At 40.3% G+C, this 22,778-nt stretch overlaps 2 protein-coding genes across 14 annotated transcripts in view; one reads left to right on the forward strand and one right to left on the reverse strand.

Moving 5' to 3' along the window:
* The window catches only part of AUH (AU RNA binding methylglutaconyl-CoA hydratase), a 343,464-nt gene extending 328,477 nt beyond the window's left edge, over positions 1-14,987 (reverse strand). For 5 of the 10 annotated variants that reach the window (XR_015722935.1, XR_015722934.1, XM_087858832.1 and 2 more), the window contains exons 1-3: positions 14,690-14,985; positions 7,276-7,343; positions 7,075-7,162 (exon numbers count right to left, since the gene is read on the reverse strand). Coding sequence is in view for 8 of the 10 variants with exons in the window: in XM_087858832.1 (XP_087714958.1) it covers positions 7,075-7,162; positions 7,276-7,343; positions 14,690-14,951 (418 nt within the window). In the remaining 2 variants the exon portion in view is untranslated. Of the gene's footprint in view, positions 1-7,074; positions 7,163-7,275; positions 7,344-14,689 lie in introns of all 10 variants that reach the window. The other 5 variants (XM_045772542.2, XM_045772541.2, XM_087858830.1 and 2 more) reach the window with 3 other exon arrangements.
* The window catches only part of LOC148107160 (uncharacterized), a 44,452-nt gene continuing 36,077 nt past the window's right edge, over positions 14,404-22,778 (forward strand). For 2 of the 4 annotated variants that reach the window (XM_087858834.1, XM_087858833.1), the window contains exons 1-2: positions 15,153-15,300; positions 17,801-17,840. In XM_087858834.1, coding sequence (XP_087714960.1) covers positions 15,237-15,300; positions 17,801-17,840 — 104 coding nt within the window. In that variant the 5' untranslated portion in view covers positions 15,153-15,236. Of the gene's footprint in view, positions 14,514-15,152; positions 15,301-17,800; positions 17,841-22,778 lie in introns of those variants that run through there. The other 2 variants (XR_015722936.1, XM_087858835.1) reach the window with 2 other exon arrangements.

Here is a 22,778-nt window from a genome sequence, read left to right on the forward strand (position 1 = left end):
GTGTTTCACACCAATTCTCCAATTATCCACGCCAAAAGGGTGTCCAACAATTTAATTCAATCCTGATGCTAACTCCCAAAGTTAGCACAGAACCTACAAGTTAAAGGCTCAGGCCCATGAGCCTGCTTTCACTTCAGATGCCAGTCACTAGTTCCAGGGGGCACCCAAAGTTTTAACTGACCAGCTATAAATTCAAGGCTTCAATAATTCATTAGAATGACTCAAAACACTTAGGAAAGCACTTTACTAACATTTACCAGTTTATTAAAAGGATAAGACTCAGGCAGGAACAGCCAAATTGAAGAGCGATACAGAGCAAGGTAAGAGGGAGGGGTACACGGAGCTTCCATGCCCTCTCTGGACACAGCACCTTCCCAAAATCTAGAAACTCCCCATTGTTTCTGGGTTTTTATAGAGTTTTCATTTCAAAGGCACCAAAACCTTTGGTGACTGAACTCAATCTCCAGCTTCTCCCCTCCTCAGAGACTGGGGGAGTGGGACTGAAAAGTTCTAAACCTTTAATCCCATAACTGATTCTTCTGGCAACCAGTCCCCACCCTAAAGCTATCTAGGGACCCCTGGAACCCCAGCCTTGAGTTGAGTTGAGTCAACTCTTTAGTATACAAAAGGCACTCATGTCACTCAGGAAATTCCCTGGGTTTTAGGAGTTCTGCGCCAGGAATCTGGGGCAAAGACCAAATACATATTTTATTACACCACAATACCTAAATCCACATCTTGCAACATATACAAAAATTAAGTCAGAATGCATCAAAGGTCTAAATGTAAAACATTACAACTAAAAAATTTCTATAAGACAACATTGTTTGAGAAAGTCTTTGTGCTCTGGAGTAAGACAATAGTTCTTAATTCACAAAGTACAAACCCACAAAAGAATGCAAATGGATAAATAAAACTTCAAAATAAAAACTTTCGTTCTTCAAAATGAACTGTTAAGAAAAAGGCTAGTCATAGAATGGGAGAAAATACTTATACAACACTTATCAGATGAAAGGCCTTGTACCAGGAATATGTAAAGAAGTCTATAACTCAGTAAGAAGACATCTGATAAAAATATGGGGGAAAGACCTAAACAAACACTTCACCACAAAAAAAAAAAAAAAAAAGTGACAAAAAAGCACCAGGAAAGATGCTGAAAACCACTAGGCATTAGACAAATGCAAAGCCACTGAGCATGTAAAATGAATACTCAGCAATCAAACAACACTACTGAACCATGTAACACGGTGAACCTCGAAGCATTATGCTAAGTGAAGGAAGCTGAATACAACAGACCACCTACAGTAGGATTCCATTTAGAAGACACTTTCTTTTTTAAGTTTTATTTAAGTAATCTCTACACCCAACATGGGGCTCGAACTCACGACTGTGAGCGCAAGAGTCACATGCTCTTCTGACTGAGCCAGCCAGGCATCCCAGAAGACATTTTAGAAGAGGAAAAACTATAGTAAGAGCAGGGGAATGAGCTGTCTAAGGGGTCAGAGTAGGGGGAGGGATTGACTACAAATGAGCACAAGAAAGCTTTTGAAGTGATGAACACATTCTAGAGATCACTACTGTGATCCTGGTCTAAATGTCAACACTCAGCAATTACATACTTAGAATTGGTACATTTTTTTAAGGTGTTATTTTACTAAGTAATCTCTACATCTAACATGGGGCTCAAATTCACAACGCTGAGCTCATGAGTCGTAAGCTCCTCATTCTGAGCCAGTCGGACACCCCTAGAATTCGCACATTTTATTACAAGTAATGCATACGTCAATAAAATAGATTATTTTAATTTTTAAAAAAATGATATACAACAGAAGAGCCCTATGCTAAACTATCACAAATCTCTGGGTATCTATCCTTTCACTTTACTTATCAAACTTCCTAAGGGACTAACATTTAAATACATAAATACAACTTAACCTGAGATTCTGAAATAAGACTGAACAGAAAACTTCATCGGTCAGCAGCCCCCATGTATCTATGTCATGACAGATGTCTCCATTTGAACACTACACACAACATTCAATAAAACATGCTGACAATTTTAGTGAGAAGTTTTTAGTGAAATCATAATTTACTAGAATTCAAAAGCAGAAGCAAAACTACATTTACTTTCAAAAAAAACCCCACACTATTATGTATAATTCGGTGAAACACTCAATTTAGAGTTCTACATACAAGAATCAATTACCAAGAATTGTTTATAATCTATTTTAGTAATTTCAAAGGAAAAAAATCCTTATTCTCAGTAATTTCTCAAAAACCTTAATTTCAAAAATTTGATGGTAAAAACAATACATATGTCCTTTGCTACTTACTGTTGGAACACTAGAAGAACAAATAAAAAAAGACTAGGATTACACATTTACATAACCCAGCCAAAAGAACTTTTTCATAATTTCATTACAGGCAATATATTAAAATTGTGAAGTAGAATTACTTCAGCTTTCCTTTGTGTGTGGATGTGAGTTATGTCTGTGCGTAAGAAACAGGATAAAAATTTTAAATGAATAAATAACATCTATGCAGAGAAGACACATTTTGGCCAGTGCCTCACGATGAGCTGTGACTATGAAAATGACATGTCTTAGTTTTCTAAGAGAAATACAGGCAGGCCATGAACCTAGACGCAGTGTCTAACCTACAAGAAAGAGTACACTTTAGTGATTCCCAACTCGGAGTCATGTCTAGGGTATGGCCTGGTATCAGAAAACATCTATGTACAAGAAACACTATGTACACACATGATAATTATGATTTTTTTCTGTATCTAGATATCATTGTTAATTAACAGAAAATTCACTTCAATACAATGCTATACCCAGAGCGGCATTGTGACATTACATATCTTCTCAATCAACTATGATGTCCAAGTACATGAAATTTTCAGAATTCAAAAAGGAGAGCCCATCCTCCAAAAGATTAGAAATCACGGTACGCTTAAGAAACAAAACAAAACCACCCTGCTGTAGGAGCCAAGAGAAGTAGTTCCAGCTAAGTCACCTCCTTTAGTCACCTCACAAGGATTCTGTAAAATGAAAGCATCTGAATGGTTCTGAGGTCTTTTTATTTTAAAGTTTTTCCTCTCAGATGTAACAATAATTCAGAAACTCGGTCAATATCACAATTTTAGGTACCTGGTGATTTTTTTTTCAAGATTATTTACTTTGTATATAATTGGTTACTATAATTTATTACTATAAGATAATTATCTCACAGAAAGTGTGGAGGAGACAAGAGAGTAACACTCGGAATCCCTGATCTTACTGGGGAGCGCACAGCCCTGGTCTAGGGGCCTAACACTGTACACACAGCCCTCTCACAGCACCTGCTTCCCACACAACCGCACCAGCACACGCTGCCCTCTCCATCTTACCACTCTGCATAGTCCCTCAACGTCTGACCAGGTGCCTCTGCGTATCAGTATGCATATTTGTATGTACCTGTATAATGAAATACTAGAAGGATGAAAAAGAATCTAATAAAAATTTCTACTTTTATTAGGAGAAGAATGAGCAGAAGGGTAAGAGTGGGACTTCTCTGTACACATTTTGTATACATTTTGATCTATCACCGATTTCTTAAAAAATAAATTTTGATTTAAAAAATTTAAATGTTGGGGCGCCTGGGTGGCACAGCGGTTAAGCGTCTGCCTTAGGCTCAGGGCGTGATCCCGGAGTTATGGGATCGAGCCCCACATCAGGCTCTTCTGCTATGAGCCTGCTTCTTCCTCTCCCACTTCCCCTGCTTGCGTTTCCTCTCTCGCTGGCTGGCTCTATCTCTGTCAAATAAACAAATAAAATCTTAAAAAAAAAAAAATTTAAATGTAAGTGAAATATGGTTATCGATTTTAAATAGTATACTTAAAAGGGGAAGTCGGAAATCACTCAGTCCAACGGTCAACGCGCTAGGATCACTTTAACAGTGCTTCACCATCTGCTTTCTGCCATAGTAGAAAACGGACGTAAGAAAAATGAACCAAAGTCAGGAGCCAGAGACGCTATCAGGGAACAGGACTGCGATCTGCAACAACTGAGAGAAGCTGCGGAACACATCCTAGTTCCTGAGTCACAGCGGCTTCAAGGCTGATTAATTTCAGCAACTACATGCTGAGTCCCTATCTGGGCTGTGTTCCCAGAATACAAAAGATGACTTTTAAAGAAGAAAAAAAAGAAGTTCCCATCCTCAAGAAATCTGAGGCAAGCCCACTTGATGAGCTTTAAGTTTCCGGAAACAAGGTGCCACTGGAATACAGATGGATAGAGAAGAAGAACCTTTGTGGGGCAGAAAGGGAAGAGGGAAAAGGAGTAACTTGAGGGGTTGGGGGAACTAAGAGAATAACCACTAAATGAGGACACTGTTTTTGAATATTACTACTTCAGAATAGAAATTAAAGCTCTAGGGGCGCCTGGGTGGCTCAGTCGTTAAACGTCTGCCTTCGGCTCAGCGCGTGATCCCAGGGTCCTGGGATTGAGCCCCGCATTGGGCTCCCTGCTCTGCTGGGAGCCTGCTTCTTCCTCTCCCACTCCCCCTGCCTGTGTTCCCTCTCTCGCTGGCTGTCTCTCTCTCTGTCAAATAAATAAATAAAATCTTTAAAAAAGGGGCGCCTGGGTGGCACAGCGGTTAAGCGTCTGCCTTCGGCTCAGGGCATGATCCCGGCGTTACAAGATCGAGCCCCACATCAGGCTCTTCCGCTATGAGCCTGCTTCTTCCTCTCCCACTCCCCCTGCCTGTGTTCCCTCTCTCACTGGCTGTCTCTATCTCTGTCAAATAAATAAATAAAATCTTAAAAAAAAAAAAAAAAAATCTTTAAAAAAAAAAAACGAGAAAGAAAGAAATTAAAGCTCTAATTATGTGAAAGTCTTTATCCTTCAACAATAACAAATGAGGCCTGATTAATTCAGATTTCTATAATGGTAAAACTATGAAAAATTTAAGTGTTAATTTATTTCTGCAGAGATTTTATTAACTGGACTTATAATTAATGTGTACATACTAATAATGACAGACCTACCAAACTGCCTCTTTCAAATATACGTAAGAAAAAAAAAAAAAACCTTTCAGAGAAATTCTAAAGAATGGTTCTATTATATACACTGAGTTACTACCATAAATGATTTGCCCCAATTTTTCTACAATTCAAACACTGATTTTTTTTAACAAAATACAATAACAAATCTCATGAGTTAAAACATATAGCAGAAGATTATCCTGATCGTGCAGAAGTCACAAAGCACACACAGCAAAGGAAATAAATTTGATGTACCGTCGGAAAAACAGTACTCGAGGCCAACACGTTCATCTGGTAAAAAGCATCTGGTATATTACTTAATATGTCCCTAAAAAGGCAACCTATAAAAAAAGAGTTGTAAACTGCTCTAACGCATTAAAGGCTTTTTCAGAGTACTAATAAGGTGGAGACGCAAAACAAATGGGCAGCAAAGGAACAGGTAAAATACAACCCTACCAGTAATTACAGTGTTACAGTCAGCAAGCCTGGGACCAAAGAAGACAGTAATACTTGTAGCCTCATAAACACTGAATTCTGAAGCGTGTTCTGCCATCATGGTATCACTGTCACCCTCAAAGATTCATGTCCCTGGGCCTTCCTTAAAGGCCCCCGAACTGCTCTACAGTCTTTCTTCTCAACAAGCCCTTGAGCAGCCCTCCAAGGCCCTAAGTGCAGTGACAGCCATCCGTCATATGCTAGACTCAGTCACCTGGAGACATATTCACCTGGTCCTAAAGTCACAGATACAAGAATCCTAATTCTCTCAGTGTAAGTTCTCCATACTGTTTAAGAAAAAATGAAAATATTAAAGCCCATATTAAAATTGTTAATGGCCATCACGGACTGACTCAGCGTGCCGTCCTAGACGACTCCGCCGGCACTCCAAGCCTCCAACAGCCCTACCAGGCGGACAGCGTTCCCTGCCTGGGACTCGGGGAGAAGCAGAGGCCCTACTGCAAAAGGCCTTCCCCCCCACAGCTGAGGATAATAGTCCTCCTCTCTCCGATGACCCAACTGGAGTGAACACTAATCTTTTTAGGCGTGCTACAGTACACCGAACGCCAAAATGGAACTTACACTGAACGTTTCCTAAATACCACAAAATTCTGCAGTATTTTAAGGTGGAAGCCACAGAAGCTGAGCCCCGACTGACCGAGGACTGTTGAGAACGAAACTGAAGTCTATGCACCACAACAAAGGCACTCTACAAACTGTCCGTCATTCTCGGCATTGCTCAGTGTTACTCTAAAGGTTTAACAGATACTAGTTTAATGAATAAAATACTGTAAGTCATCCCCGCAAATATTTAATTACCTGAAGGGGATTATCTCATTTATATTTTTACTGAAAAAAAATTGTTTATGCTTCAGCCAACTTCTACTTCCATTTATAAATGACAATGATACTGCACATTATCAGCATTTTTACCGTCCTCATCTACATTTTTTACCTGTTTTACTATTTTACTAGTTGAAACAGATTTATTCAATCTCATGGCATCAAAACAATTACAAATACGGAAAATGCAAGACAACTTAATCTTCAGCTTTTGGTAATACGGTACAATCGGGGCGGGGGGGATCCTAATTTTCTCTGCTGTAGATGCCAATTTAAAAATACAATCTGTGGACACCACCTCAGCAGGTGCTACGACAATCTCCAAAGCAAATGTCTGCACTTCACACTTTTCACTGGGGTAGCTACTGCTAGTCGATGAAAGTATTTTTTGAGCACAAATAAATACAGAGCACAATACTGTAGGTAGGAGACTCAGCTTTTCCTTTCCAGCTGATCTTTCATAAATACTATACATGCATTACAAATATTTTCATGGCTCAAATTATTTTTTCAACTTCCGAAACAATCAACAGAAAGTTCCTTAACTAATACAGACAAAGCATTTTTTCTCTTGTAAAACAGTAAAAAACAGACAAAGAAAATGTTGGTAATGGAATTCAAATCACAGAACACTTTATAATGGAAAATAGGCTATCGCTTAGGAAAACTTGGACTACAGTTCAATGTCATAATAAAATTTATTTACATACCAGCACAGAATATCCCTGGGACTTCACTCCTGACTATTATGGTCCTCACTTTCTTATCAGATTTTAAAGCATCCACAGCTTTTGAGAGCTAAACAGATACAAGAAGGGTAAGGAGGAAAAAAACAAGTAAAACTCACTTTTAGATTGATGTCAATACTGTATCTTAATATTAGAAACAAACAGCTTAATCTTTACACTCACCATTTTTATCAGATTTTTACTGAATGAATTTTTGGCATAAGCTCTGTTTATTCCAAGCACCACAATTCCTAGTGGAAAAAAAAACAAAACAGCACAAGCATCTGAGTTAGTGAGTATTGAAGGTATGACTCCCACGTGCACAACTAGTTAACTTGGGACTTAGGAAATCTGCCCCTTCCTTGAGGTTCACTTCAAGAGCTTTGTTCTTATTTTCGTGTTTACCCTCCTTTTCAAGATAAGCGTATTTTTAAACAATGTGGTATACGTAATATATCTATAAGATCACTCTAGTACTAAATATGCCCCTCTTTTCTTCTGCCTGTTATAAAAGAATTTTATTAACATCCTGTCCCTTTCACTTTATCTCTTCTTAAGCAACACGAAAGTAATCTGGCACATTTTACTAAATGTACTTACTAGTGAAAATTCTCAATTATAGAATACTATTTAAAATGTGGTTTCATCACCTTCAAGTACATACAGAAGTAATAGCTAGCAAATCCTTGTCACAGGCAAGCCTCGTGGGACCAGCTTTTTTGCTAATGTACCAAGAGTTAGCATCCCATTTACTCTTTTTGTCATACTACATACTTCTCAGTACTTCCATCCCAAGTTTCTCTGCTGACTCTGTTCCACATACTTAACCTGAAGGCACTTCCATTTAGACAGAATCCAACGAGTAAATAAAAGCAAAGTTCATTCTTTCTCCCATGAAGCCCAGCTCTCCCTCCTAATTTCCCTAATTCTATCAGGAACCCACCACCCCATTCCAAGTACTTCAGTCCAATGATCAATTTTCCGAAAACAATTATGCACAGAATCCACCCCTCCTTAAAATCCTTCATCTGTCTCCAAAACATTTGCATTCAAAGACCTTAGTGTGATATTCAAAGCCCTATACGACCTGTATTTGACCTTGCTTGTCCCTTGAGTAAGCACAACTTTTCCCAGTGTAGGGAAATGCTGTCCACTTCCTTGGGGGTGGGGGTGAGGGGGTGGGTACAATCCTTACTGTAATTGAGTTAAACTGAAGACAACAAAATACACACATGCCTTCTCTATGCAAGAAACTGCAAACCTGTTTTTCAAAGAAAGTACAAAGATAAACTTCAGCTCACAAAATAAATTTTCAAGAATTCCAAATGATCTCAGCATGAAGAAAATCATGAAGAACTGGTTTCTAGGGACACCTGGGTGGCTCAGTCAGTTAAGCGTCTGCCTTTGGCTCAGGTGGTGATCCCAGTTTCCTGGGATCGGCCCGCGTAGGGCTCCCTGCTCAGTAGAGAGCCTACTTCTCCCTCTTCCTCTGCAGCTCCCCCTGCTTGTGCTCTCTCACTCGCTTTCGCTCTATCTCAAATAAATAAAATCTTTAAAATAAACAAATAAATAAATATTACAAAAAAAATAAAAAAGAACTGGTATCTAGGACAGGCTCTGCATTAAACCCCCGACTAAGGACAGTGCTGTCACTAACTGAGCGCTATAGTATGTGCTGGGCACCATTTCCAGGGCTTTGCGTTCATTAAGCCAAGAGACCCTCACAGCAACCCAAGAGAAAGGGTATTTTTATCCTATTGAACAGGTGCCCCTAGAATGTGCATTCTTAATTTTAACCTAAAAAATACTGTCTCTATTAACCACCCAGCCAAAACACTAATACCTATTTGTTCACAATAGTAGACATCAATGGGATGAAAAACGTCTTAGAAGACATCTGGAAAATGTAAAGAAACATCTTGGAACTGTCACCAGGTGGAATCCAGGGTTTGCAGGCCTAAAGTTTATAAATCTAGGGAGCCCTTGTAAGTAAAAGAATACAAAATTACACACACTGAATTGGGGACAGATATAAATATTAAAACCTTCAGAATGTTAAAACCTTGAGAACTACTACATTTTCTTTCCAATTATGTATATGACCTACACTTCCTTTCCTACATCTTTGAATTTTTATATTTACCTATAATTCTGAAAAAATATACAAAACCAATCAAATGGAATTGTAAGGAATCCCAAGTAGTCAAAACAATCTTGAAAAAGAAAATTGGAAGTCTTAGTTGAAGGACTTAACCAAGACACTTCCTGATTTCAAAACTTACTACAAAGCTACAGTAAAAACAAACAGTGTGGTACTGGCATAAAGACAGACATACAGATCAACAGAACTGAAATGAGAGTCCAGAAATAAACACCTACACTTATGGCCAACTGGTTTTCAAAAAAGATACTGAGACCATTCAGTGCTAAAAGAACAGTCTTTTCAACAAATAGTGGTGGGACAACTAGAGATTAACCATCAAAGAATGAAATTGGACGCTCTCCTCACACCATGTATAAAAATTATCTCAAAATGGATCTTAGACACATTATGAGACCTAAAACTATAACTCTCTCAGAAGGAAAACAGGTATAAACCTTCACGACCTTGGATTAGGCAACAGTGTCTTAAATATAACAAAAGCACAAGCAACAAAAGAAAAAACAAACCATAATTCATCAACATGATCAAGAAAATGTAAAAAAAAAACAAAAAAATTTACAGAATAGAAAATATTTGCAAACCATACATCTGACACAGGGTTAATATCCAGATAAAAAAGAATTTTTACTACCTACAACAAAAAGACAAATACCACACTGAAAAGTGGGCAAAAGGTTTAAACAGATATTGCTCCAAAGGAGATATACAAATGGACAATAAGCACATGAAACGATGCTCAACATCATTTGTTCGGAAAACCCAAATCAACACCACCATGAGGCATCACCTCACAGCATTATAGGACAGCTATAATGAACAACAAATGGAAACAAGCACTGGCGAGCAGTGGGGGAAACAGGAACCCTTGCACACCGCTGGTGAAGATGTTAAAATGGGGCAGCTGCTGTGGAAACCAGTTTGGTGGTTTTTCCAAAAACTAAACATAAAATCACCACATGACCCACTGATTCTACTCCTAAGTATCTACCCAAGAGAAATGAACACATATGTTCAAACAAATAATTGTACACAGTGTTCAGCAGCATTATTCATAATATTCAAAAAGTAGAAACAAAATGTGGTGTATCCATACAGTGGAATAAAAAATAAGAACAGTGAATAAAATTATCATTCACAGCCAGAATTCAAGAGATGTTTAAAGTGTTGACCTTCGATGGCAGGGCCTGAAAATGAAAAGGTGACACCCTTCCACAGTGCTTTTTTTGTTTAATCTTACTATATGCATATATAATATTTTTACTTTAGAAATTCTGTAAACTTGAATAATTTAATTATTATTACTAAAAAATAACATGTAATACACAAAGTACTGAAAACCAGTAACAGAGTATCTCCAATAAACCACATTCAGACCTAGGTTCTTCAAAATACACCATTAAAAAACTGAAAACATAACCCACAAAACAATGGGAAATTTTTTTGCAAATCATGTATCTGATAAGGGACTTGTATACAGAATATATTTAAAAAACTCTTACAATTCAACAATAAAAAGACAAACCCAGTTTAAAAATGGGCAAAGGCTTTGAGAAGACATTTCTCTAAAGAAGATACACACATGGCCAATAAACACATGAAAAGAGCTACACCAATAACCATTAGGAAACTCCAAAACAAAGCCACAAGGAGGTATCACCTCACAGGCACCAGGATGGCTATAATCACAAACAAACAATAACAAGTATTGGTCAGGATGTACAGAAACTGGAGCCCTCATACCTCGCTGGAGGGAATGTAAAAAGCTGCAGACACTTTGGAAAAGTTCGGTAGTTCCTCAAAATGTTAAGCATAGAATTATCATGTGACCCAACAATTCCACTAAATGGAAGTGAAAAGAAACGTGCACAAAAATTTATATGAATGCTCTAAGCAACACTGTTCACAATATCCAAAAAGTGGAAACAATCTAAATGTGTATAAATGATGAACAAACAAAATGTGGCTTGATCTATCCAAACATGGGACTGTTATCCAACGATAAAAAGGAATGAAGTACTGACACACACCACAGCATGGACGGACCTTGCAAACATAATGCTCAGTGAAAAAAGCCACAGAAGACCACATCTACGATTTCTTCATACGCAATGTCCAACACAGACAAAGCTACTGAGACAGAAAATAGATACCTGGGCCCTATTTTGCGGGGAGGGGACTGTGAGAATGGGGAGTCTCATGAATAAAGAAAACAGGGTTTCTTTTTGGATTGATAAAAACGTTCCGAAGTTGGATTCTGGTCATGGGGGCACAACCCTATATATAGTAAAATCAGTTGTACATTTTGAATTTTAAGGAATGTGAATTATACATCAATAAAGGTTTAAAAATATATACATCTTGGGCACCTGGGTGGCTCAGCCAGTTAAGCATCTGACTTTAGCTCCATCCTGATCCCAGGGTCCTCAGCTGGGAGTCTGCTTGTCCCCCTCCTACTCCCTCTCCCCTGCTAGTGCTCTCTCTAGTGCACTCTCTCCCTCTCTCTTTCTCCCATATAAACAAATAAAATCTTAAATATATATATATACACACACACACACCCTTTTATATTTTTATAAATATAATTCCATGTCATAAAATGTATGCAAATATGTTGTTAAAAACATGAGAAAGGTAAATAAAGAATAAATAAATAAAAATAAAAACATGAGAAAAATATATGAAAGAAATCAATCTACTGAAAATGAAAAGCAAGCAGATGTCGGAAGACCAGCTGGCAGACCCCAGCAACAGTCCCCTTGGGAGACGGTGCTGGCTTGGACAAGAGCTGTGTTGGTAAAGAACACAGTGGAAAGTGGAAAGATTTCAGAGACACTCAGGAAGTCCTGATAATCTGGATGTAAACTGTAAGCAAGGAGCAGGTATCAAGAATGACTTGCATGATGCACTTGTTTATTTGCTCTCCATTTCTGCCAGCAGTTTTTCCAGCATGGTTCACAAAGATGATCTTTGAAATGGGTCACAATTATAAGTAGAAGCTTGCCAGACTGGGAGAGGTTTGGTAAGGGGAAGAGAGAAGTCATTCCATTCTGGGAGGTGCATGCTTTTAAAAGCACAAACAAAGAGCAGCAAAAGCAAAGCTTAGACCCAGAGGAGGGGAGATTGGACACTATGCCTGCAGGCAACTGGGAGCCACTAGAAGTTTCTAACTGAGCAGAGCAGTCTTTCTTGGCCTTGAAAAAAGGTAACCCCAGGACAAGTGTGAACAATAAACTGGAAAGGAGAATGACTGGTGAGCAGCCAACCTATGAAGGAGAGACCTTGGTGAACCACGGCGAGGACTACGGCTCTAAAACCCCGAGTAGGTCAGACAACAAAGCAAGAAATAACTGCTAAAGAAAGCTGGTCACATAACTGCGCCTCCTCAACAAATTACAAATACGGAACCCAAAAAACAGATGACTGCTAATGTATTCTGCACTCACTCACCTCCACCAGCCTGAAGAGGCCCACAGGGTAAACAGCAGTTTGGGGCTCCTCTGACCCCACCTCTGAGAGAACTCTCACTCTCTTATCCCTTGCAGGCTGCTGAGACCCTCAAATTTTGGACTGGCCTCTATGAGAAGCAAAGGCATCAGGGAGACTCCTTTACCTGCAGATTCCTTAACCTCATGTTTTTCTTTGCACTGCCTATTGCTGGTTCGCTAGTAAAACAAAGCATATGTAACGTTAGCCAAGCCTAAGCTGTCATTCAAAGGAAGCTGAATCAACTTTCTTAAGAAACCATGACTTCCTAATAGTGGGTTTTTACCCACTATTTTATTTCAAGGTAATTGTAAACATCTGAATTTATTGAATTGTCTTGTATGCTTTAATTTCTCCTCTTTGATCCATGTGGATCTTAACCTGAGGACTATCCAGACGTTCTGTGAAAATTCTACTTGCAACTTGCGTTCATCTAAGTCATAAAGACAAAAAATACAGAATATGGAGCATATCACTCACTGCACCTGAAATTTCTGTATCTAATGTACTGCAGGGACACCTAACGTATCTGAAATCCCAGTAAGACTAAGCTTACCCAAAAAGGCTCTAATCACTCCAGGCCCAAATCTACTTTCCAGGTGAATTTCTCGGTATTCTGCCTGCCATGTCACACTACAGCACACACGCCCTACAGTATTTCCCAAAAACACAACACCTTCAGATTCCACGCCTTTCACCATGCTCTGCTCTGTCTGGGGTAATAAATAACAAATGAAATAACTCCTCATACTCCACTATGTGCATCCACTATGAGCTACACAGTCAGCAATTTGTATTGACATTCTCATCTAATCTTCACAGGAGCCCTACAATGTTGGTATTATTTTTCCTATTACACACACACTAAAGTTGAGGCACAGAGGCAGTTAGCCTAAGAACCGTCACTACTCCAGATTTCTACTGCCTTAGTAAGGAATGCCTGGGAACATATTTTATCTGGCCAAACCCTAACTCGACCCTCAGAACATCCCTATCAAGTCCTCCAATCTCCCCAAATATAATTGATGGTAGGTCTCTTGGGAGTATTACAGCCCTTCGATCTCACCAAGCCTTCAAAGTTAGCAGAGCCTTTTTGCCAGCAGTATCTTCCTCACTCTGTTAGAAGATGCTTAAAGATAGCAATCATGACTTAACTCCTTTTGCACTTCTGCTTAACGGATGACAAGTGCTCAATAACTAAGTGTCCAAATTAAATAATCGGTCCTCTGGCAAACTGCTATTCTACCCTTCCTGACCCAAGGGGGCAAGTGAAAGGAACTGGGCTCCAACACTAACCCCTCCGGTAGGCAGTTCCCTCCTCCACAGCTCTCCCTCCCCGCGGTATTGTATTGTCAAGGATTCTGTCTCCTCCACCGCAGGTAGCTCAAGGGCAAGATCCCTATCACCCACAAGGGTCCCCAGAGCTTAGCGCGGTACCCGGAAGACAAAAACATGCTCAAAAATGATTTCAGTGAATTGGAATTCAGTCCCTCAAACTAACTTTAACTTTCTAAAATAAACAAGGGGAGAAATTGTTGCGGCTGCACAGCTTTAAATGTGAGATTCTTCAGAATGAAGTGCACTCTCACTGCAGCTTCTGAAACTCCACCCACCCCCCCAAACCCAGATATCTGAGTTGACAGAAAACAATTCAGAGCAAGCACAAAACCTGGAAGCAAATATCACACACCCGGTTTATTGACCTTGGCTCGTCTAGAGATGAGGGCGTAAGATGCATTTCTGTCTTCGGCGCTGAGTGGGGCCACTTTTACAGGTAAGCTGCTCCGGAAGACACCTTTAGGCACCGAAAGCACTACAAAGGTGCAAGGCTGGGGTGGGGGAGGGGAGGGGTCTCGACCCGGGCAGCTCAGCGGTCACTGACTTCAGCCCGGACACTTGACCTTGCGACCCCTTCCCAGGACCGGCGGCTGCCAGCGCCGCGCCCCTCACCTCGATTTTCCTCCTCCAGGTACCGCACCCGCAGCTCGTCCTCCGTCTTCACCTCAGAGCTGTAGCCCCTCCGCGGGGCCGAGCCCCCGGCCGCGGCCGCCCAGCCCCGGGCCCATATCGCCGAGGCGACCCGCGGGCCCATTAAGGAGCCGGGCAGCCTCCACCCGGGGCCAAGCCTCGCACAGCAAGCTGCCACCAAGCGAGCGCGGCCGGCCTGCAAGGTGCCCAAGGCCCCAGGCGCCGCCACCGCCGCCGCCGCCATCTTGTCTGTTTACGGCGTGGGCCTGCGGCTACTGCCCCGCCCCCGTCGCGCGCACGCAGCCGCGCGCACGCCGCCGGGCACGCCTACTCCCCGCCCCCGGAGCCTCCCTCTGGCACCAGGCCCCGCCCCAAACCCCGCCCCTCGCCGCCTCGCCCCGCCCAGTCTCGGTGACGGAGTGTTCCCGCGGCCACTTGCCTCAGCCTCCCCTGGCTGGCGCGCGGGATAAAGGCTCCTCCAGCAGAAGCAGGAGGAAGTAGCTTTCCGAGGCTGTGGAATTAGGAGACTATGTTCTATAAGAACTCCCCGCTCTCCTTAGGATACGCCCTGGGGTCCTATGTTAGCTGCAAAGGTGAGCTGAAATGTTTGGTCTCAGGTTTGTGTGGCTGGGTAGCAGCTCTGAGCGGGACTCCCATTTATCCATGCATCTAAGAGCCACAGCTCTTAAACGTGCCTGTGAACATGCGCAGTGCTTGCTGTGCAGAGTTCAGGAAGGGGGTGAGAACAGCCATTGCAGCAGCGGACCTCAGCCCACCACCTCAAGCAGGTGCAATGGCCTTCCCCGAGTCCAGAGTCCCGGTAAGGCACCCTCGTCTTGACAAAGTGGGCGCAACCATATGCTGAGGTGGCATTGAGAGCATATGGCTCTTCCCTCAGCCACAAACGCAGAGTATCAATTTGGAGGGTAGGTGTTCATCAAAGCAACTTGAAATTTTCTATCTAGTTTTTATCAAATCTTAGCCGACAAAAGGTGTGCTTAGGAATCCTGTTTGAAAAGTATGCTGCTTTGAGCATACTCCCACTGCCACGCAAATTTCAGCTGTACATCCACCACATTTTTGGATCCTCAGCAAAACTTTCTTCAATATTATACCCTCAGCTCTGTCCAAAGTGGAAAGAAAAAGCCAGTTGGGTCCCGTGAATGCATCTGCTGTGGAAATGTTGTTGAGGACACTTTTATTCTATCTTCTGTAAAGAACCACTTGTGAGATTTCTCTTGAAGTTTAGGACAAGGAAAAACTTTGCTTCCTCTTGTATCTTTTCCCCTATTCTGACCTTCATGTTCACTTTGATGCTAGGAAACTCAAGAATTTTGCTCATAGCTCAACTGTTGCAATTATTACCACTAATTATTGTTCACTTTTATTAGTTGCTAATTATTTTGCTATCTTTATGTTGGCTCATCAACAGATTATAAATTCAAATACTGGAGTTCCAGCACACCTAACACAGTGCTATTTAAAATAATATAACCTTATACAAACTTTCAGTTGTAAAATAGATAAGTCACAAAAAGTACAGCATAGGGAAGATAGTCAATAATGTAGCAACATTGTATAGCTACAGATGGTAACTACACTTATTGTGGTGAGCTTTCCTGAGTCATAATTGCCAAATAACTATGTTTTGTACCTGAAACAGTATAACATTTTTAAAAAAATAAATATTTTTAATTGAGTGTTGTGACCCTTAGTAAAATATTATTAAAGAAGGAAGCAAGTAGATAAGAAATACTGTTTGGTTGCTTTAAAGAGCTATCTAACCCATCTTTTGCCACAATAATTGAATCCAATTATAGTAATAATCTAGATTTTATTGTAGAGCCAGAAATGTTATACAACTAAGTGGCCACAACCACATAGCAGAGGGAATATAGTCAATGGTACTGTATAGTTGTATGGTGACAGAGAGTAGCTACACTTGTGGGCAGGGCTTAAGGTATAGAGAAGGTGAATCATTATGTTGCACACCTGAAACTAATGTAACATTCTGTGTCAACTATACTCAAAAATTTTTTTAAATAAAAAATAAAATGGACACAATGTAAGTTTGAAAATACATTCAACTGTTCATGAAAATTTCTAAATTACTGATAGTACACATTCTATACTAAGTTTTTCATAGGGTCAGAAAAGAGATGTTCAGAAATTTGTTCAGGAGCTGTCAAAAAAAACAAAGAATGTCAGAAAAATACAAATTATTTGTAAAGTGCCAAAGTTTCATACTTTAACAAAATGAAAAAGGTAAGCAAAAAAAGAATACAACTTCAGGAAATACTTGTGATTGATTAGGAAAACTGCAAAAAACACAATCACAGATTGTTTGGTTACATTAGAAATCAGATTAAGAAGGACAGCCCATGGTTTTGATGGGACAGAGCCTGATGGGAAAACGCAACACGGAGACGCTAGCTCCTTCCTTAATAATTTTAACTCTGGTTCTTATTGAAAGACAGTCATAAGGATATCCCAGTCTGTGAAATTGATTTTTAAAAGCTAATGCAGGTAACAAATATCACCATGACCATTACATGTAAGGTGAGACAGATGTGGCTTTGGATCCCAGCTCGGTAATTGCTTCACTTTGGGCCAGCCATGAGTTATATAAATACTCCATGCTTCCATTTCTCCATTTGCAAGAGAGCTAGTATGATATCTATTTCACCTCACAAGTTCTCTGGCCTTAGTTTCTTCATCTAATAAATGGGAGGGATTATGCCCATTGTATAAGGTCAATGAAATAAGCATGCACCAGGAAATGAGAACAGAATAGATCATATTAGCTATGACTTATCAACTTCCTTCTTAGCCCATTTCAGAAATTTAGATACATTATTTTACTTAATGTCCAGACAACTTTGAAGTTGGTATTATTATCCCCATTGTGCAGATGAGGGCACTGAGATTAAGTTACTTTCAAACCCTGCAGCTAGGACGTCACGAAGCTGGAATTTGAACCTTGGTATATATGACTCCAGTGCCCGTGTTCTTCATCACTGTTGAGCACAGCCTCTCCATAATGTTAAGTTGTCCCATAAATTTAATTCCCTTTTGTTCCTTTCTACTTTTCAGTAGAAGATGTACGCCAGGAGCAGAGTGAGAGCCGGGAACAGTGAGTATCAGCTTGGGAGAGGAAGGTAGGGCTGATGTTTGGGGGTATTCTATTACTGTTACTACCATCTGACTATAGGATAGGGACCTTTGCCTCCAGCCAGCTCTCAGCTAACACTCTTTTTGATTTGCCACACCCCTGACATTTGTCTAATGCTTACTTCTATATAATATTACGTGTGTGCGATACAGGATGGCCAACCCTGAGCTGCCGGAATACAGGCAGCCCTGAATGGCAGAAGCCATCCCTCCGAGACCACAGCTCTGCTGCACAAAACATGCAGGAGAACGTAGGTGTCCCGGGCAAATTAAGACACTTGCCACACGTTACCAACCACAAGTGGAAAGACAAAACTGCAAATGCTGTGTGAAGAATCAAGCAGAACTCTGTCTGGACTTTTCTGAAAATGGGAGTATATTCTTAAAACTATCTTGCCTGAAACAATCAACAAGAAAGTAGTATATTAGCATAAAGGCTGGGCCCCTGTATCTGAGACACCCATGAACATGATGGGTGGGACGAGAGAGAATGTTAACAGTCCAGGCCTATGAGATGGCTCGGCCATCTTCAACCTGCAGCGTCCATCTCTGGGTCTAAAGTGGCTGCTCCCTGCCAGCAGCAGGACAGAGGAGGGGGATACCCAGCTCTAGAAATGGCATGCGTCCCTTCTGCTTCCCTCAGGCTACACCAGGCAGCAAAGTGGGCCTCAAAATGTATCCTTGTGCCGGGCAACCATATACCCAGCTACAATTCTATTACTACGTGCAAAGGTAGTAATTACAGTCAGTCAGGAACACACTCTGCCACAGACTCTTTTGATTTTTTTACCTTTAAACCAAAATTTTCGTGAATCCTGAGAGAAAGATTCACAGCCCTAAAATGTGATAGGTTTCACAAGAAAGAGCTGGAACTGCACACTAGAGACGTTTGTCAGTACCAGCTACCTGGTAACAATGGCTGTTACATCTTTGGAATTGAGGAGACAATATAAAAGGTAAGCAGAAGACATGGTGTACATACAGTCACACCGTGTGAAATCTGTGAGGCTCCACGCGGACAGTGACACACAGATGCTTGTCATCTACGTGTTCTACAATACAGAACTATGAGAAACTCCTTTTTTTTTTAAGATTTTATTTATTTATTTGACAGAGAGAGACAGCGAGAGAGGGAACATGAGCAGGGGGAGTGTCAGAGGGAGAAGCAGGCTTCCCGTCGAGCAAGGAGCCCGATGCGGGGCTCGATCCCAGGACTCTGGGATCATGACCTGAGCCGAAAGCAGACGCTTAACAGCTGAGCCACCCAGGCGCCCCGAGAAACTGTTTCGAAATGATGTGTCTCATAGATAATGATAAGAAAGTGATAGAAAAAATATATATATAATTGTCTTCAATGTGAGATATTTGTGTAATTTTAATACAAAGCCCTTTAAGTATTACATCGGCATTTTGAGTATCTATTGCTTTAAGGGACAAAAATGGTCACAGTACATTCCAAGAGGGGTGCAAAGTTTAACTCATACCTTAGTCCCAAAATAAAAATCAAAACAACAACCCCTCTGAATTTCTTTGGGTCCCTTTTTAATGCTTTTAAATAGTCTTCTTTTTCAAGTGTTCTCTAAGTCTCCAGAGTGGATTTTCTCTCCAAAAGCTCTCCCTTCCCACCTAACCTGAATACTCACTTCAGCATGGGAGGGATTGAATGGCAAACCCAGAAAACCCCATGTCCAGAGTCTTGGAGGGTTCCAGTAAGCCTCACCCAAGGACATTGTCCCCACAGAGAATGTATGGCAGAGGATCCCCTCTGAAGAGGCCTCTTGACTGGACACAGTACTCCACCCCCTGCCGAGATTCTGTAGGTTCCATTTATAAGTACCAACCATGACCACATGTGCCTATGAGCTCCCTCCCTACAAGGCAAAAGATAGGTGTTGCACAAATAGGGAAACCGAGGCTTTAAATTGCTGAGAGTTACATAGCTATATGTTGCAGAGCAAAGACTCAAACACTCGACTCTAGAATCTGAGTTACTAATTATTGCCTTGTATTGTCTACTTTTCTCAGGTGATCATCAGGGCTCTGCTCTACCATTGACACCCCCACTCCCAGCTGTGGGGAGCTTGACCAGTCTCCTTTGTTATCCTCTCATTTGGAAATTTCGCCTTCTGCATTAGATCCTCTGTGGTCATGATTTCCCAGATACTGCCTCTTCCTCCTGCCAACCCCATAGTTGCCAATTGTTTATGCACTCATGCACACACACATACATGCACACGTACACTAGGCTCTGAAGATACATGCCCCCATTGTCTAGGGGGATGGGAGGGGTGGGAGGGACGGGCACCATTGGGGATGATAGGTAGAGAATATGTAGCTTCATTTGGGGTGATGGAGACGTCCTAAAATTGACTACTGATGTTTGCACACCTCTGAGAATATACTAAAAGCCATTGAATTGTACATTTTAAATGGATAAAAGCCATTGAATTGTATTTTAAATGGATGAATTGTATGGTGTGTGGAATTATATTTCAGTAAAAAGAGGAGGTGGATTAGGGCTTCTAGAGGGTAGGGTCAATTCTATATCTGAGACAGAGAAAACACAAGGCAAGTCCAGAATATCTTGTGCCAGAACACAGTGAGGTGCTCAAACACTGGCAGAGGTGAGAAAGACATGGACTGAAAGAGATCTCTCTGGCCAAATCTGGGACAAGGGGAGCATCAATAGGAATAACACCAGTAATGGATCCAAACATTTAGAATTTTTTTTAAGTCAGTGAACAATTAAGTGAATGTCTGGCAGATGTGGAGGCCAGTTTCTCCCTGTTGGAGTGGGAGAATACAGATACACCAGCCAGGGAAGGTGCTAGGATTACCTGTGTGATAAGGGAATAGCACTGGAGACATCCATATAAACTCACGTTTAGTTTAGTATGGATACAGATGATTACATATAGAAATATTTAGATATGTGCATATACATTGGCTAGTATGGAGACATATATGTCCTTGCTCTCAGCTGCAATGACCCAGAAGCAATGGTAGCCCAGTAGCAACGAGCACACTGATTGCCCAGATCTTGGTTTCTAATACCATTCTTCAGTAAAAGTGCTCCTTGGAGAAATAGCTGATTTTAGGACTGGGGCATTATAGAAAATATACAGGATGAGCCAGAAGGATGTTGTAGAGTCAGAAAGTAAGAAAGTGCTAAAAAACAAAACAAAATATAGAAACCCACAATCATGGGAGTGTGTCAAAGAGGCTCAGAAACCAAGTGAAAGACCTCCCTAATGGCCAGATCTGGAACGAGTTGAACAAAAATAAATAAAGTAGTCTAAGATTATAACCCAAAGCAGAAAATAAGTATCCACAAATCCCACTGATATAAAATAAATGATTGAATAAATAAATAGGAGAGAAGAGACAAATATCCCAAGGAGCAGAATTCCAAATAACTTATGTAGACATTGCCCTCAAGGAGGAAAAGCATAACCGCTATTTAAGTGTGGGCTGCACACCTTCTCTCCATTCTGCTGTTAAGCCCGTCTGGTGAATTTTTTTTAAACTTCAGAGCTGGAGATTGCTGAGATTTCTTATTTGTTCATTTATTTGGAGCACATTTCCATTTAAAATTTTAAGCATATTTATAATAGCTGTTTGTCTGCTAATTCGAACATCTGGGTCATCTTGAGGTCTGTCTCCATTGTTTACATTTTCTCTTGTGCAGAAGCTCTGAAAGTATGGTTTGCAGACTCCTGAGGTTCTCCAATATGCTTTCTGGGGAACTGCAAGGTCAAAACTATTTTCGTGATAATACTAAGATGTTATTTGCCTGTTTCAGTATGTTGACATTTGCAGTGATGGTATAAAAGCAGTTGTCAATTAAACTGCTGGCATGTGGGCATGAATCAAGGCAGTAGCTGTACTGTACTCTGTACTACTGGCTAATTAGTTAAGAATTTCTTTGATAAAGCCAGATAAGCTATTAGTTTCTTTAAATCTCAACCTCTGAGTGCACATCTTTTTAATATTCCATGCAACAAGATGTGATTCATGCATAAGTCACTTTTGCTGCATAATGAAGCAGATAGAAAAAGCACTTATGAGGTTGATTCAGCAGAACTAGCTGATTCTTTCATGAAACACCATTTCTAATTGAAAGAACAATAGGTAGTCACACTGGTTTCTCAGAATTTAATATTTGATAGATATTTTCTAAAAAAAGAAAAAAAAGAATCATGTGAATGTGTAACTTCAAAGAAAGGACTATTTTGGGCCCACAATGAAATTTGAAGTTTCTAGTGAAAATTGAAATTTTGAAAAACTTCTATCCACTATCATGAGCATAAGAGTTTCTTGATATTTAAAGATTTACCTGATGAGTTCAGTTATGATATTAGTGACTGGTTTTTTTAAAATATTGAACAGTGAAGTGCGCCAACATTTAAAAGATCTACATAACTCAGTGAGTCAGTATTTTATAAATGACCAAAGCTCATGTTGCACATTGTGCATGAATAAAAGATCCACTCAAAGCACAATATAAAATAATGGATTCTAATATAATAGGATGTGAAACACAACAAACTATCATATAGTTTCAAATTCCACATTGCAACAGACCTTTAAGGAACTAGCACTTGTCAAATTTTAGTATAGAATGAAAGAAGAATATCCACAATTATCTGGAATGGCTATTAAAATATTCCTATCTTTTGATCTATGGGAGAACACATTATCTTCACAACGTAAACAAAACCAAAATATTGCAATAGATTGAATGCAGAAGCAAATATGAGAATCTTGCTCACCTTCCATTAAAGCAGACATCAAAGAGATTTGAAAAAATGTAAACAATGCCACTCTTCTCATTAATTGTTTCTGTTTTGGAAAATATAGTTATTTTTCATAAACGGGTTATTGATGTATGAGGTTTATT

Source organism: Ursus americanus, chromosome 34 (genome assembly GCF_024610735.1).
Source record: "Ursus americanus isolate L20-20 chromosome 34, mUrsAme1.1.p, whole genome shotgun sequence".
Lineage (NCBI taxonomy): Eukaryota > Metazoa > Chordata > Mammalia > Carnivora > Ursidae > Ursus > Ursus americanus.